Raw genomic sequence first — 14551 nt, 5'->3', positions numbered from 1 at the left:
TTCAGCATTTTGGCACATTGCAAAAAAAAAAAAAAAAAAAAAAGACCTCTGCATGCTGAATTAACAATTCACATCTCTGTCCGAGATATTTCAGCGGGCTTTGAGAGAGAGGGCTGCTGAGGGGGAAGACTGCCAGTCTCTAAACCCTCCCCAGCCACAACCTCCAATTAAACGCCAGGGTTCTCCTCTCTGCAGTCATTTCATGCTGGTGTCTGAAGGGATGATAAAATTAGAAGCCACAATGTTTTATTTCCAGTTTTATGACCACTCATAGGGAACAACTGGCGCAGCCCGGCTGCGTCACGTGGGGACCAGAGAGCCGAGGGAATGCCTTCACACAGCCGAGGCTTCAATGCCTGCACTCATTTCACCTCAGGGCCCAGTCAGTGAGGCTGTTTGCTTGGTCGGTGGTTGTTTAGGGAGATTAGATGGCATCATATACGCACAAGCGTTTCCAGTGTATTGACCACCATAGCAAATGCACCAGGACATTGGTGAGCTGAAAGGAAGCAAAACTAATAAGTTGGCCTCAGACCGTGGCTGGCCCCCCTGTCACTCCTTCACCAAGAGGCTGGGTGTGCACATGTTTTCTGCACTTTTCAGATTCTGGTCTCTAGCTCGCCTCGACTGTTGCATCCCATCAAAGCCTTCTGACATTTAATACGGCATCTCACGCTGAGTTTAAATCTCTTGGCTCACTCTTGAATTTTGTTTTGTAAGCTTTGGTCCCGCCATTGTGTCGAGAGAAGAACGGGGCTGCATCGAAAATCCAGCGCTCCCTTGTTCTCTTAATCTCCTCAAATATCAAGGTGTTGTTCATATAATAGGAAAATCTGTGATCTGATCCCTGTAACAGTTTAGCTTCTAATTGTATTTACAAAAACATGACACTTAGACATCTTAGTGTTTGCCTTACACGTACACTTCACTGCCACATGAAAAAAAGCAGGGCCCACAGCCTTTAGTCTCACAGTCAAAAGGGACGTGATTGCAATGACACACAAGCCTCATGCTCTCTTGTGATTTCAGTCACATCCCAGCCCCCCCTTTGCGGTGCGCTCCCTCCCCCAAACACCTCTCTGCCTGCCAAGTACGCAGGGAGGCAAGTCATCCAGGGCGAGAGAGGGCCCAGTCCCTGCAGAGAATCACAATGAGACCTTCGTTGCTGTCCTTTGCAGAGCGCTGCCGCCCAACAGTACGGTAACAACAACCTCCTGCCTGGAACAGCCATTGTGGTCCTTTTTTTCCTAGGGTGTAACATTTTTGACCACTTGCATAGAAGAAGACATTTCCCTTGTATGGATCTGGCAACGTATTTGTATTCTTCCTTTAAAACGACTTAAGACTTAGACTTTTAGCTTTCTCTGTTTTTATCAGTTTTTAGACCTGATATTGATTTGGCTGTTTTACGGCTGGATCATGGCGTTAACCATTTAAAGGGTCAGTTCACCTAAATTAAATAAAACTGATCTTCATCTCGTTTTATTTACCCAGTTTTTGAAATATCAGTCTGTGGTTTCCACCAACCCGACAGGTGAATCTATTCAAAATTCAACAGCAACAGCAAAATGTTCCCACCGGTCAGTAATCCAGAGAACCCATTCACTGAAACTGCCTTGTGTTGAAATATAGTGTAAAATAAAAGATGGAATAAGTTGTAGTGAGGTGATTAAAACCAAAACAGTCTCCACAGCTTAGGGCCGTGAGAGATACTGGGGGAAAATATGATTCTCCTTTGTACTTTATATGAACCGACCCTTTCAGATGAGACTTACACAGTGACAGGCTGATACAAGGTGCAGTTCCTTTTACCTCATCTGCTTTGGCTTCTCAGAGTTAGAGCATGTCAGCAGCGTCAGCCCAGCCTGTGGTACACCTCAACAATCTGTGCTGACTTACTGCCCAGAACTACCGCACTCTGCAGTTTCCCAGGGGTTAGACGGTGATTGAATGCCCGGTTATGTCCGTGGCGTGACACATGAAAGAGCCTCTGTGGTGAGGGCTGAAAAACACCTTAAGAGTAATAAAAAAAAAGCAGAAAGAAATGAGATGTCTGTACGAAGAGGGGAAACGACAAACAAACCCAGAGCTAAAAGGCACCACTGTTGGTTGTAAACCTGCAGAGGAGTTTCTTTTCTGAATAGTGCGCCTGTGGGCCTTTTGTTAGAAAAACATCATTGTAAACTACAGCTGACCCTTGTGTGGTGCTGAGTTAAGATCTGTGCTGCCCTGAGCTGGAAATTTCCTATGCAGATTCAGCTTAAAGAGTAACACAGCACGTTTAAAACCCTACACTTTAAAGCTGGAGAGCTGCATTTCCTATGTATTTCTGATTTCAAAACGTTTCCAGCCACAGTTGCTTTTGTGATAACACATCAACCCTTTTCTTGCTTTTTTTTTTCAGCTCCCAAAACTGATGACCATCCCAAGACCTGCAGCTCTAAGCAGTTTGTGTGTAAGGACCAGGTGACCTGTATCTCTAACGGCTGGCGCTGCGATGGGGAGAAGGACTGTCCAGATGGCTCAGACGAATCACCAGATATCTGTAAGTCCAGCTGCATGAAATTAGCTACTAAAACAGGCTTGTGTGACCAGCTTTCGTCTTCTGCCCAAGCTGTTGGCAATTATTACTAGTTTCACTCAGCTTTGTTTCCATGAGATCATCATTTTGTAAGTCATCCTTTTTAAACAGAGTGTTTTTTTATACTTTACGTCATCACAGTGTCGTTGCACATCGTGTTGTGAGGTCGTACGTTCTCTCAGCGGCTTTGAAGAAGCAGCAGCCGAACATTCAGACTGATTAACGTGGGTTTGAATGAGATGTTGGACTGCGCCCTTTCCACGAAGGACATGGGCTCACAGTGTGTGCTCTGGCTGCTCGGCTGAATTATAGCTCCAATTATGCAGCCTTGTTTAGTCTGAACGTTCTGGGATGTGTCTGCTCTTGTCTGGACTCTTGTGGGACCTGTGCTGTTCCTAGGAATCATGTCCCAGCCTCTCGCATCTGTCAGGCTCCCCATCCTGCCATTCCATCCATAACCTCTCCCTGGTGAAAGCCTTCCCTCTGTTTATATGCAGGCGCTAATGGTGATTTTACTGTCTACATGTGCCACACCTTACATCTGTCATGCTACAAGCATCTTCACAATAGTCTGGCACGCAGAGACAAGCAGCTGACACCCAGCATTAAGGGAGTTGTTATTGTGGGTGAAAACACAAATAGGTGTTCACACATGGGATTAAGGATTTGAAAGGTGTGACATATCTTAGGGTCTGTGCGGTGGCTGAGTGGATATCACTGTTGCCTCACAGCAAGAAGGTTCCTGGTTTGAAACCCATCAGGGGCCTTTCTGTGTGGAGTCTGCATGTTCTCCCTGTGCTTGTGTGGGTTTTCTCCAGGTACTCTGGTTTCCTCCCACAGTCCAAAAACATGTATGTCAGGTTGATTGGTGACTCTAAATTGCCCATAGGAGTGAGTGTGAGTGTGTGAGGTTGTTGGTCTCTATGTGGCCCTGTGATGGACTGGGGACCTGTCCAGGGTGGACCCCTGCCTTTCACCCAGAGAGAGCTGGGATAGGCTCCAGCAGGTCCCTGGGACCCTGGTTAGGACTAAGGGGGTCTAGATGATGGATGGCTGTCTTAGGGTACGTTGTTGTGTTATGATACTGTGGTCATCATAAGCATATGAAACATTCCCTGTAGGTTCAGATAGAAGAAGTTAAAATTAGATGGATCCTCCTCCCACACTGAGTTTCGCTGTATTAAGAAGCGATTTGGTTTGTAGAGAAACGACCTGTGACTAAAATACGAAGGTGAAGCTGAACAGAAAAGGTTTTCTCATCTTCTTTCTCTGTCACTCTCCAGTCTTCGTTCATTCAGCCACATCTATTGTGAGAATTTACTGCTACATGTTTGTAGTGAAAAATGCTTCAGCATGTAAGGAAGAAGATAGTGGTAGTTCTGTCCAAACATTATGGCACATGAGCAGTTTTATGTAAGTGTGACCCACATAATTCAGTCATGCTGCAGCTCTTTAGTACTAAGCAACTGAAGTGAGTGAATCTTCTATAGCACTAATGTCTTTTGGTAACACAGACAATGGTGTGATTCATCTTCTGCGTGTTTCATCAGGGCGTTAAGGCAGGTTCTGCTTAATGACCTGCCCCCCATGCAGAGCTCTACCCTTCCTGTCGCTTTGCCTTCTCCATTCAGGTTTTAATAAAATATCTGTTGCTGTAATGGATGCACTTTTTCTCTGAGCAACACTACGTGTCAGCAGTCTAACAAGCACAGCGAAAGGCGAGGCGCCACATCGCAACGAAAGGCAGCCAGGCTGTGATTTTAGCTGATCCATCCATTAATATGTGAGTAGTGTTTGCAATGGAGGGTTGCAGAGAAAGCTACAGAGTGAATCAGCCTGAGACAAGAGAGTTTGAAGGAGTAGAACTCTGAAGGTTATTTAAAGTCCTGCTCTGACTCAGAGGAATGGAAAATCCTTTTCTTTCTGTCCTGGCTTTTCCATCCACAGGCTAAAACAGTTAGCAGGTCAGCAGCCTGGCTGCTCCCGTACTGGAAAGCAGTAAACTGTAAACAAGGCTGCTGTCAACTGAGCTGTTATGGAAATTGTACATGTTAAGGCAGGACTGGACCGAAACCTGGACCAAGTTTGGAAGTTTTATGTTGGTGCAACTTTGTATTTTGAAGGTTCAAAGTATCATGTGTTCATGCACTGCACTTTAACCTGCTGCAAAGTTCACTAAACCAGCGTGAGTTTATTAAAGCCAAAAACTTCTGTGCTCTCGAGACTTTTGTTCCAACATGCTCCCAGGCCACAGTCTAGGTTTGTGTGTTAATGTTGATGGGAATTAGAGTGGCGCATACTACTATAATTACGACATTATCTCCAGTTCGAGTTAATTACTAACTACAGGCTTGGTTTACAAAAGGACTCATGGAGATTTCACAAGGCAAAAGCATTTTCCTCTTATTTTCTTCCTCTTTCTTTCTTCTCTCCCTCCTGTGGCTGCTTGACTTCACTTCCATTTTGGGGTGGGATCGCCCTACGGTCTGTTCTGTAATCCAGAGTGCAGCCAGTGGATGTGGCCAACATGGTGCTTTGTTTCTTAAATACATTCGTATATTATTTAAAAGGGGCATTTTAAGAACCTGCCTGTGTTTTTCTATTCATTGTCAAGCTCAAGTGTCTGATAAGTGCCACCTGTTGTATTCACCCTTGCTGTCAGAGTTGTGGGTGGTGTAAATATGTGCTTTGATCTGTTCCTCTAGTGCTCGAGCTGCAGTATCATACTGTCTGGACGTTTTAATTGCCTGTCATTTCCCCGACCGCTCATCTGGGCTGTAATTATGTTGAGGAGATCGAGACAGACTTCTGGCACTGCACTGGGGTGTGACATCACATGAGGCACTGACACGCTGTGGTTGAGGGGGCAGTCGATGCCAGGGGGTCAGTGTTGAATGTCTGTGGGTTTGCTTTTTATTCATTATTGCTGAAAGTGATGGGGACCTGTGTGTACAGATGTGTGTTTGGTACACAAACCTGCATGTGTTAACATCATTAATCAGTCTGAGGCGATCTGGGCAGGCTGCCTGCTGGAGAGGTGTGATAGCTCTCAGACCCCCAGTGTGCACCTATCTCTCTCGGCCCCTAGTCCACACTCAGATAGCCATCATCTGCCTGCAGGTGTGACCCTGCCATCCTCTCCCAGGGGCTGCGCTGGCTCTCCCTTATTACGTGGCTTCAATTGGTTTCAGACAGGCCATTTCGCCTCAATTACACACAGGCTTGGGGCTCTGGAAGTGGTTGACATGTACCCTCAGGGCAGGATTTTATGCTCTGTGTGTCCCAGTGATGGTTCTCTGTGCAGGACAGCTGCTTTCTAAGGCTGTAGATAGTTGTGGTATGTTGTCAAAGCGTTATCTCCATCTAGCAGAGATAAAGTGGTGCGGGAGAGGGTGTTTGGTTTGAGTGTGATGTCAGTGCATTGCTTTCCCTCCATAAGTCAACCAGACAGAGCTCAGAAGTCCAAATATGTTGAGGTGTGGGCCAAAGAGACGTGGATTCAGGGATAGTGGCTGCTGTTTTGTGTGTGTGTGTGTGTGTGTGTGTGTGTGTGTGCACTGTTTATTAATCAACAGGTTAGGACAAAAAGCAAAGTAAATACTCACAGGGTCACTAAACCCCCACTGTTTTGTTGTTCACTGCTCCTCAGCTCTTTATTTCTCTGCTTTTAAGTGTTTAGGAGAGAGGGGAGGACGCCTGGAAAGGTCACGACCTTTTCCAGTAGTATCTAGATGGCAGTTGTGACATGCTGTGACTGTTTCTCCAGTGAAATCTTCCATCTGACTATCAAAATGAAGCCTCTTGACTTTTTGACTTGACAACCACGGCTTTAATTTTCATGATTTTAATTTTTTCATGCAGCTGCTGTTAAAAGCACTTCAGTGCAGCTTTCATTCATTTCCCAGCTTTGTTGGAGCAATTGCTGTAAAAAACAAAAAAACACGGACTCTGTCTGTAGCCCATTTCTGTATGCAATTATGATTCTTGCGTGAAGGACATTCATTGTGGTTTAGCCAGCGAATGGGAACAGATGTTCAAATAAGCCCTAGCATGTAAGCACTTTCTCCATCATGAGAAGTGCTTGCCATAAAGGAATCTCTTTCAAGCCCAAAAAGCCTTATGCAACAATTGTCTGCCCCTAATTCCCTGTTAGACTTTTTAACCTTGAGTTTAGCATGAAAATATCTATAGGACGACTTCCAAGGGCCGTTGAAACGCGTTTCAGTCATGCTAATACACTGCCCCTCTCTTTGCATGAATTCTTACCCACTTGCATTCAGGGAGCCGAAATGAGCCGATAGCTCAAAGCAGCTAACACTTGCAAATGGCAAGCCACTCCCTCAGTCATTAGTAGTACGCACACACACACACGCACGCGCGCACACACACACACGCACACGCGCGCGCACACACACACACACACACACAGCAATTCATTTGTTTTTCTTGTTGGTGCTGGAGAGTCATTTTGAAGGGATATACCTGGAATGCAGTTTAATAATGAAACAGCAGGATCCATGTCTAAGGAGACTAAAAGTATTTAACCCAACAATAGTCAAATGTAAACCCTCAAATCCAGACTCACACTCTTTTTTTTTTTATTCAACTTTCTTGTTAAGCTTTCAGTAAACATGGTCTCTTGTCATTTGCTTTAAGCTTGTGCTGGGGATAGACTTTGTCTTAAGAGTGTGGTAAAAGTATCTCCCAACACACACAACCATACCATGTCCCGTGGCCCACACACACACTCTGGCCCACGTCAGTGGATGTGATGGCTTGGGGCCGAGGTGGTTGGGAGGTTTGAGGGGAAGATTGAGTTATCATCTCCATGCAGCTGCCTGAGGCGACTGTTGGCCGCACAACAAGGTTATCTGTCCATCTCTTGCTCTTGAGCCCCCTCTGGATGCTTGCCAGCTTGGCCTTTTGTCCGGCCCATCTGACTGTCATGCCTCAGCGGCCTCTCCAAGACGATCAGGAGGAGGTGACTGCAGAGGTGGTGGGATGGGATGGAGGCATAGAGTGATGGGGACAAGGGATGATCCTACAGAAAAAGCCTTTGTATAGGAGAAAATGAGCAGATTAGCATTTAGGCTGGGGAGAAAAATGGAAATGGCTTTGTAAGACTCTGATCCTCTTTCTATAGAAGCAGCCCTTTACAGTAGAGCTTGGGGGGTGTTCTTTCATAGTCTGTAATCAGTCATGTAGCTAGACTCGCAGGGGGCAACAGAGGCAGGGGTAGGAGGGTCTGGAGCTGGTGGTTGACACACTGCATCCACAGAGGAAGGAGCAAAGCCCTGTAAATCCCTCTGGTCTGTGGCTCTGAGCCCTCCTCAGCTTCACCAGCCTATCAACAGACCAAAAACACAGGGCTTTCTCACGCCACACAGGCACCACTTCCCTTTCTCTGCTGTCTCCTCCACACCCCGTCTCCTTCTTTCCCTCTTTCTTTCTTCCTCATGTCCCCTCTGCCATCCTCCGTCTGTCAAAGCCGGCAGAGAAGATAGACTCATATCTCATCTCCAGACTTTCCTCTGGTGTAATTGCCTCACAGCCTTTTCTCTTCTAGTTGATGTGACCTGCTTTGTTTTTGCTGGGGAAATATTCTTCCACACAGTTTATACAGTGACAGTCAGATTGTATTACAGGGATTTGCTCTGTGGCGACAAATTTAACAGATTTAAATGATCAGGTACATAATTTAATAGATTTGTAGTTGCTGTTTTAATGAAACAGGCTGGAAAGGGAAAATTTTGGGGGTTTATTAAAAACTGAGAATCGAGTTGGACCCAATTAATGTCAGTTGGTTTTAGAGGGAAAATGTCCAAAGTACCTTCTCTCTGCTCTTCATACATGTACCCAATATTCTTAAAACCACTAGTGCATTAAGCTTAGAACCACTAAATACACTACATCTGTCGGAGCTTTGCAGAGGCAGATATTACGACATGGGGACTATGCATTTATTGCTGTTATGCAGTGAAAACTGATTTTATGCAGAGCTGCACAAAAATCGATTAGTTTCATTATAAAAACGTAGACACTTTTTACAGCCACTTCTTTATGGAGTTCTGTTCAGTGCTTAAAAGAAACAAAAGGATTTTGAGTGAAGCTTTTCAGGATCACTACATTGTACTTGTTTCTACACAGTATAAATCAGTTGTAAGTGTTTTGCTTGCAGCGTGTGCTATAGTGTAAGTCCTGTGTGTCGTAGCTGCCTCAGTAGGGTTTGGAATAGACGCGTTTAGTGTTAAGTACTGCTGTAAAGTGTGATTCCAGTGCATGCAGAGTCAGTGGGCAGCCCTGCCTGTCACCTTGCACAGCATATTAATTCGAGCTGACAGCAGACTTTATGGAAGTCAGTCAGGAGCTACCATGGAGCCCAAAGAGCAGGAAGAAAAGGAGGCCTTTATACTCGAGACAAAAGATCAACAGGGGATCCAAATTTAAGGTCATTGCAGGACTACGGGAACTGGGGGATGGGGCTCTGATGCCCAGTGTTGGCCAGAGCAACCTAGACCCTTATGCAAGGGATGAACACGCTGTTTTTAGGGAATTATTTGGAGGTTGCACAGACAATGACGCATGTGCTCAGTGGAAATGTGTAATATCTTTGCATGAAGCTATATTTTAGCCTAAAGGCTGCAATAAGAGTTTGATGTTATTATGACTTACAGTTTTGATGACAATGACAAATCTCAGCACTGATTTCTTTACTGTATGATTCACATGAGACCCCGAGAGAGAGAAAGAGAGAGACAGAGAGACTGAAGAAACATTTTAAAAGTTAAGATCCCTTAAGATCCCCTTAGTGAGGATATGCTAATATTCTCTTAGCTGATCATGCAGTAATGCAGTAATGTAATTATCCTCACTCTGTCCTCTAGTAGGTATGAGGGCTGTAATTTTACTCTTTTTCTTTGTGTCTTATCCACTTCTCTGCCAAGGGTCTTACATTGTTCTCATTCTGTGTTATGTCTCAACGGCTGCTGAAGAATCTGTGCAGTCCCTGAGTGAAGTGACATGTTAAATTACCCTAAAATAATACTGTGTGAACATTATCTTCTTCTACCAACCTGCTAATTGTACTTTAGGGCAAATAATACTGTATGCATTTCAACCAGTGGAGCATTCCAGATTGTGTTATTCTTCACCATGTAAAATCGCCTGAATTGTTTCATATGTGTTTATGGTGGAAAGTTATTTGGGGTTTTGTCTGCCCTGAATTAAGAGAGGACATGGTGTCAGGACTGTACCTGCAGGTAAAAAACAGCAGAAGTGCTTTTACCTTTTCATGTTGATAGATGATTATTATTCTATAAAGTAAGAATAACACCACAGTAATAGAAGCAGGTTAAGAAATGTGAGTCTCAGGGTGATAGATCTTATCCTTTGGTCTCAAAAAAAAAAAAAAAAAACCCCTAGCAGTTGCATTTTTTTCGTTAGAGGCACTTTTGACTCAAGGCAAAGCCACAGCAGAGGAATCTGCTGTGATAACAAAAACATGGGTAGTTTTGTCCAGGCCAGTAAAGTATAAGAAATATTTCATGTGGAAAACGTCTGTTTACAGAGAGATGGAGGTTTGCAAAAAGATAAAACAAGCAGCTTTAAAGTGACAAACCACACGAATGGAGACAGACTTGTTAGCTGGTCAGAACGTTTCATTATTTCATATGAAATGAAGCTTTTCTAGGACAGGTTGGGAGTGTTTCTGGTGTTTTATTTATTTGACTCTGTGCACTATGAACAGTGAACATTATTATTGTGCTTACAAATAAATGATATGACATACAAGCATGTGGTTAAAGAATTACATGGAGCCTAAAAGTGGATGCTGTAATGCAATTTAATGGTTAGGTTGCTCATATTGGTTTTCAACACAGCTAGTGACAGAGGCTCTGAAATACATTATACATGTGGGTTAGTTAACCAAACAGTTAGTTTAACCAGTACCCTTCAGGCTAAGTATATAAAGAAGAGTTAAGTCCTTTACTCTTGACTTGCACCAACGTTTGAATATGTCAATGGTATGTCACGTTATTATTTTATGTTACTTTAAGGCCCAGATATCTCCGTTCTTGTGCTCATTAACATCTGGAGAGAGTTTGGATGAGAATGTGACATCTGTACAATCTGTGCAGTCTGTTGCTCCTGGGAAGTTTCCATATTCATGCAAATGTAACTTGCACTTTATTTAGCTTGCAGCTACATCTTGACGTAATGATCTTCCAGTTCGGAAAAGCTGCTGCATATTTGGTTAATTAGTTTGCATACCGTTGCTTCACTGACACCACAGAAATCTCCAGTTTGACTTTGAAAGGTGCCAAATTATAGATCCAAAAAACTCCAGTCCTTGGAGACGAGTAGGCAGACCTGTTCGTGATAAATATAACTATGCTGTTATAATATGCTGAAACTAGGGTTGTTCTAAGCCATGCTCAAGAATTTAAATAGTGGAAGCACCAAGATACAAGACATTTCAAAGAGCTGAAAGTAGCAGCTATAACGTAGTGTAAAGCAAGTCTTCTTCCTTTGGTACAAGACGATTGTGTCGTGGCATCAAACAGCAGCTGTAGTTATAGCAGGAATAATGGTCAAGACTGGTTCAACCTTCTTAGAAGAGGGTGAACCAGTGAAAACTAGTCCAAGTTCAAACACATCCTGGTCTGATTAGAACAGAAGTAAAATCTCCCACATGCAGAGCAGTTTCCAAATATTATGTAGATTTGTGTAATGCATTAGTGTACATATGAAACAATATTAAGTTTAATTTTAGTTTAGCTGTATTCTTTCCCTGGAGCTTTGCACAGTAATGCTCTGATGCTGACAGATGATGCAGGAAATGGCTTCTGCCAGTATGGGGGGGGGGGGGCCTTATTGTAATGCACTGCCAACAACCTCCCAAACTGGAGCAGGGAGTACAGGGTTCATTGCCATTGCCTGTCCTGCACAGTTTTTTAATCCTCTATATTGTCCTTTCCATTCAGGTTTCTGCTGCTGGTCCCGATTCAGCCCCTGCCAGGATATTACTTGTGAAACTCAAAACAAAACAGTTGTTAGCTACTTATTCTGCTTTCTGCCTGGCCTTCGGAAACATAGGAGCCTGTGTAGGAGACGATGTTGTTGATATATAGAGCTTGGACAGTTGTCTTGTCAGTCTCTGGGTGACTACATTGCTCGGGGGGGGGGGGGGGGGGGTCGGTTCCTGGGATAACAGGACGTGATCATTATTTTTTGTGTTCGTCTGTCTGACTGCTCAATGCTCACCAAGACACTTTTGGTTGCACAGGATAGGTTTGCATGCACACATGGATGCAGAGACACTGTGGAAATCATTCAGAGGACTTGTCTTTATACCGTGAAAACTGTTGACAAATGCAAAACCCTTGGCAAGCGTTTCATTTCCACTGTGCATGGCAGTTTATTCCTGGTACTGCTGTTTATGTAGAAATCCCCAGGTTGGCAGTTTATTGAATGTAAATCAGGCTGGCTCAGAGGCCGAGGCTGTAGGAGGGCTGCTAATGTGTTAGCATCGCCCAGATGGGAGAGCTGCTCTCCTTCTCTCTAAAATAGATGGATCAGAAGCTAATTCTCTGTTTGAATGTGGCACATTTTCCACGCAGGCTGCTGTGCTGTGATCATTATGGAGGGACTTGTCACTTTAAGGCACTCGCTTCAACTGAGCTGAGTTTTATGTCGTGTGTGTGGTGAGAGAACGTGGAGGTAATGCCTCTCATACAGCTGTGGTTTTCTTCAGGGAATGCCTCTCATACAGGCCAATGTTCTCCCCCTAATATAAATGATGTTGAGTGTATTTACATGTACAGTATATATGTTTTCCTTTCTGGGTCTATACAATGTGACATCCTTTCTCCTTAGACTCTTAGTCCAGAGTCGAAACTTTGGATTGAGTTTGAAAATGTAAATAGAAGAAAGAGCCTCAGAGCTGAATGAACTGACTTTTGGCTGCAACAGCTGCTTAATATGCAGACACCCAAGGTTTTCTGGATGTGAGGTTCAGTCACATATGAAACAGGTTTGCAGCTCAGTGTGTGTGCGCACTCAGATATCACGCTCTCTCCCAGCACCATGCAAAACCCACAGAACTCTACAGATCGTTTCCTGTGAAGGAGGTGAACTTTATTTTCTCTGCTTCTAGTGTTTTTCTAAAATGGGTCAGCAGATGTTGGAGAGAAAGAATGGGAGAGTGAGGTGGAGGAGGAGGAAGAAGAAAAACAACCAAAGCAAACTGTTTGCTCTGCAGTGTGGGTTGAGAGGAGCGTGGGGGAGAGTGAAGGGAAGAGGCTGCCTCTACAGTTTGTTCTGATCTGACACTGGTTAAAACATAAAATAAAAAGTTCTTTTTCTGGACCAGACCAGGTTTTGTCTTTTGACCTCCACATCCCTTTAGATAAATCTTCGTCAGTGTTTACTCTTAGTGCACACACTTTATTACGCCTGCATAATGTTGGGCTTTCTGGCTCTGCCACACACAGGGAACATTTAGTTGTCATTTCATATTTCAGTATAAAACATCATATTTTACTGTTGTTGCTTTGTGCCAAAGCAAGACGATGTATGAAAATGACTGATGGATGTGGAGGGAATTGGTTTTTCTACTGATGATTCTTTTTAATGCTGATGGATGATATGGTCTCCTCAACTAGACAGACATTAATTGGAAATCTTGAAGCCGCAGTGACTGCAGTGAAAATAAAAGTAACAATATTTACCATGGTTGATGAACAATGGCAGCAGATGGTCCTATGTGTAAGTTTAACGCTGAACTCATGAAGGAGAAATTTAAAATTCTTTATTTTTTTAAAGTTCTGGCTAAGGTTCATTCTGGGCTGGGTTTTTACAGTTGGAAAGTCAGTTTGATCCCTGTTCACTTTGTCTTCCCCATTCCACCCTTACCTGAGACGGTATCTACCAGCCTCTGGTGGAGTGAACACAGGCAGGGATAGTTGGTAAACCAGCAGGTCAGTTGCCCTTGAGCAACATGGGATTGGACACCACTGAGATACAGCAATGCAGATGTTACCATTGTCCAGTTTATGAGTCTAAAACCTGGTGTTGGACTCAACAAGTGAACTGAACAAAAGCCTGAGGGAGAGAATAAGATGAACAATCACTGAGAGATGATCCAAGTAAGATGCAGCCAGTCTGAGACACACTTCCTGATGAATTCCTGATTTATCTGTCCATCACTGTGAACTGTAGTTGACCTAACATTGAGATGCGATTGAGAATTACGCATCGATGATCATACAGGTTGTGCAGTAAACTAGGGAGGTGAAAACAGCATCTCCTCTGCAGTCAAGTCTCTCTTGAGCTCAGTTCCACTACCAAAATAAAAGCTACCATAATAATATTACAAATACAATTTCTACTTATCATGTTGTTAATGATGCTTCGTTCTTGTCATCTTGACTGAGGGCTGAGATAAGAGTCAAAAGGCCCAGTGAGTTAAGGAATTCAGCCTCACTGAACTACATGCTGTCAAACTTAACCCTTTAAAACTTACTCATTTATTTCAGATACACAAATTTTGAATTCATCCCGTTATTTGTTTCATCTTGTGTCGTTTTCCTTAGATGTGTTTCTCTTTGTTTTCCAGGCTCAAACAGCCGAGTGAACCAATGTCCCGTCAATGAACACGGGTGTCTGGACCTGGACGTGTGCATCCACATGAGCAAAGTGTGTGATGGCGTCCCTGACTGCTCCGATGGCTGGGACGAGGGACCCCACTGCAGAGGTAATCAATACCCAGAAACCTGCTAACTTTCGTTCTCAACAGATAGCATCTTCGTTTTCTTTGTCACACACAGACAAGAGTGTTTTTCCTTTTGTTTGGGTCAGAAACGACCTGCCAGAACTGCCATCGCTGTGTCTTCCCATCCAGAACTATAATCACTATTTGATAATCTCCTCTATTGGGCCTTTTAATGAGTCGGTCTGATTCGGTTTGTG

The 14551-nt window shown here is 43.9% G+C and overlaps 1 protein-coding gene across 3 annotated transcripts in view; it reads left to right on the top strand.

Annotated features, from left to right (window-relative positions):
* Positions 1–14551, top strand: part of LOC113145297 (low-density lipoprotein receptor-related protein 1-like) — an 80465-nt gene that overhangs the window by 14687 nt on the left and 51227 nt on the right. For all 3 annotated transcript variants that reach the window (XM_026331853.2, XM_026331855.1, XM_026331854.1), the window contains exons 2-3: positions 2405–2545; positions 14199–14336. In XM_026331853.2, coding sequence (XP_026187638.1) covers positions 2405–2545; positions 14199–14336 — 279 coding nt within the window. The remainder of the gene's footprint in view (positions 1–2404; positions 2546–14198; positions 14337–14551) is intronic.

Source organism: Mastacembelus armatus, chromosome 7 (assembly GCF_900324485.2).
Source record: "Mastacembelus armatus chromosome 7, fMasArm1.2, whole genome shotgun sequence".
Classification (NCBI taxonomy): domain Eukaryota; kingdom Metazoa; phylum Chordata; class Actinopteri; order Synbranchiformes; family Mastacembelidae; genus Mastacembelus; species Mastacembelus armatus.
The sequence above is the reverse complement of the archived record's forward strand: the minus strand, read 5'-3'. Positions and strand labels throughout refer to the sequence as shown.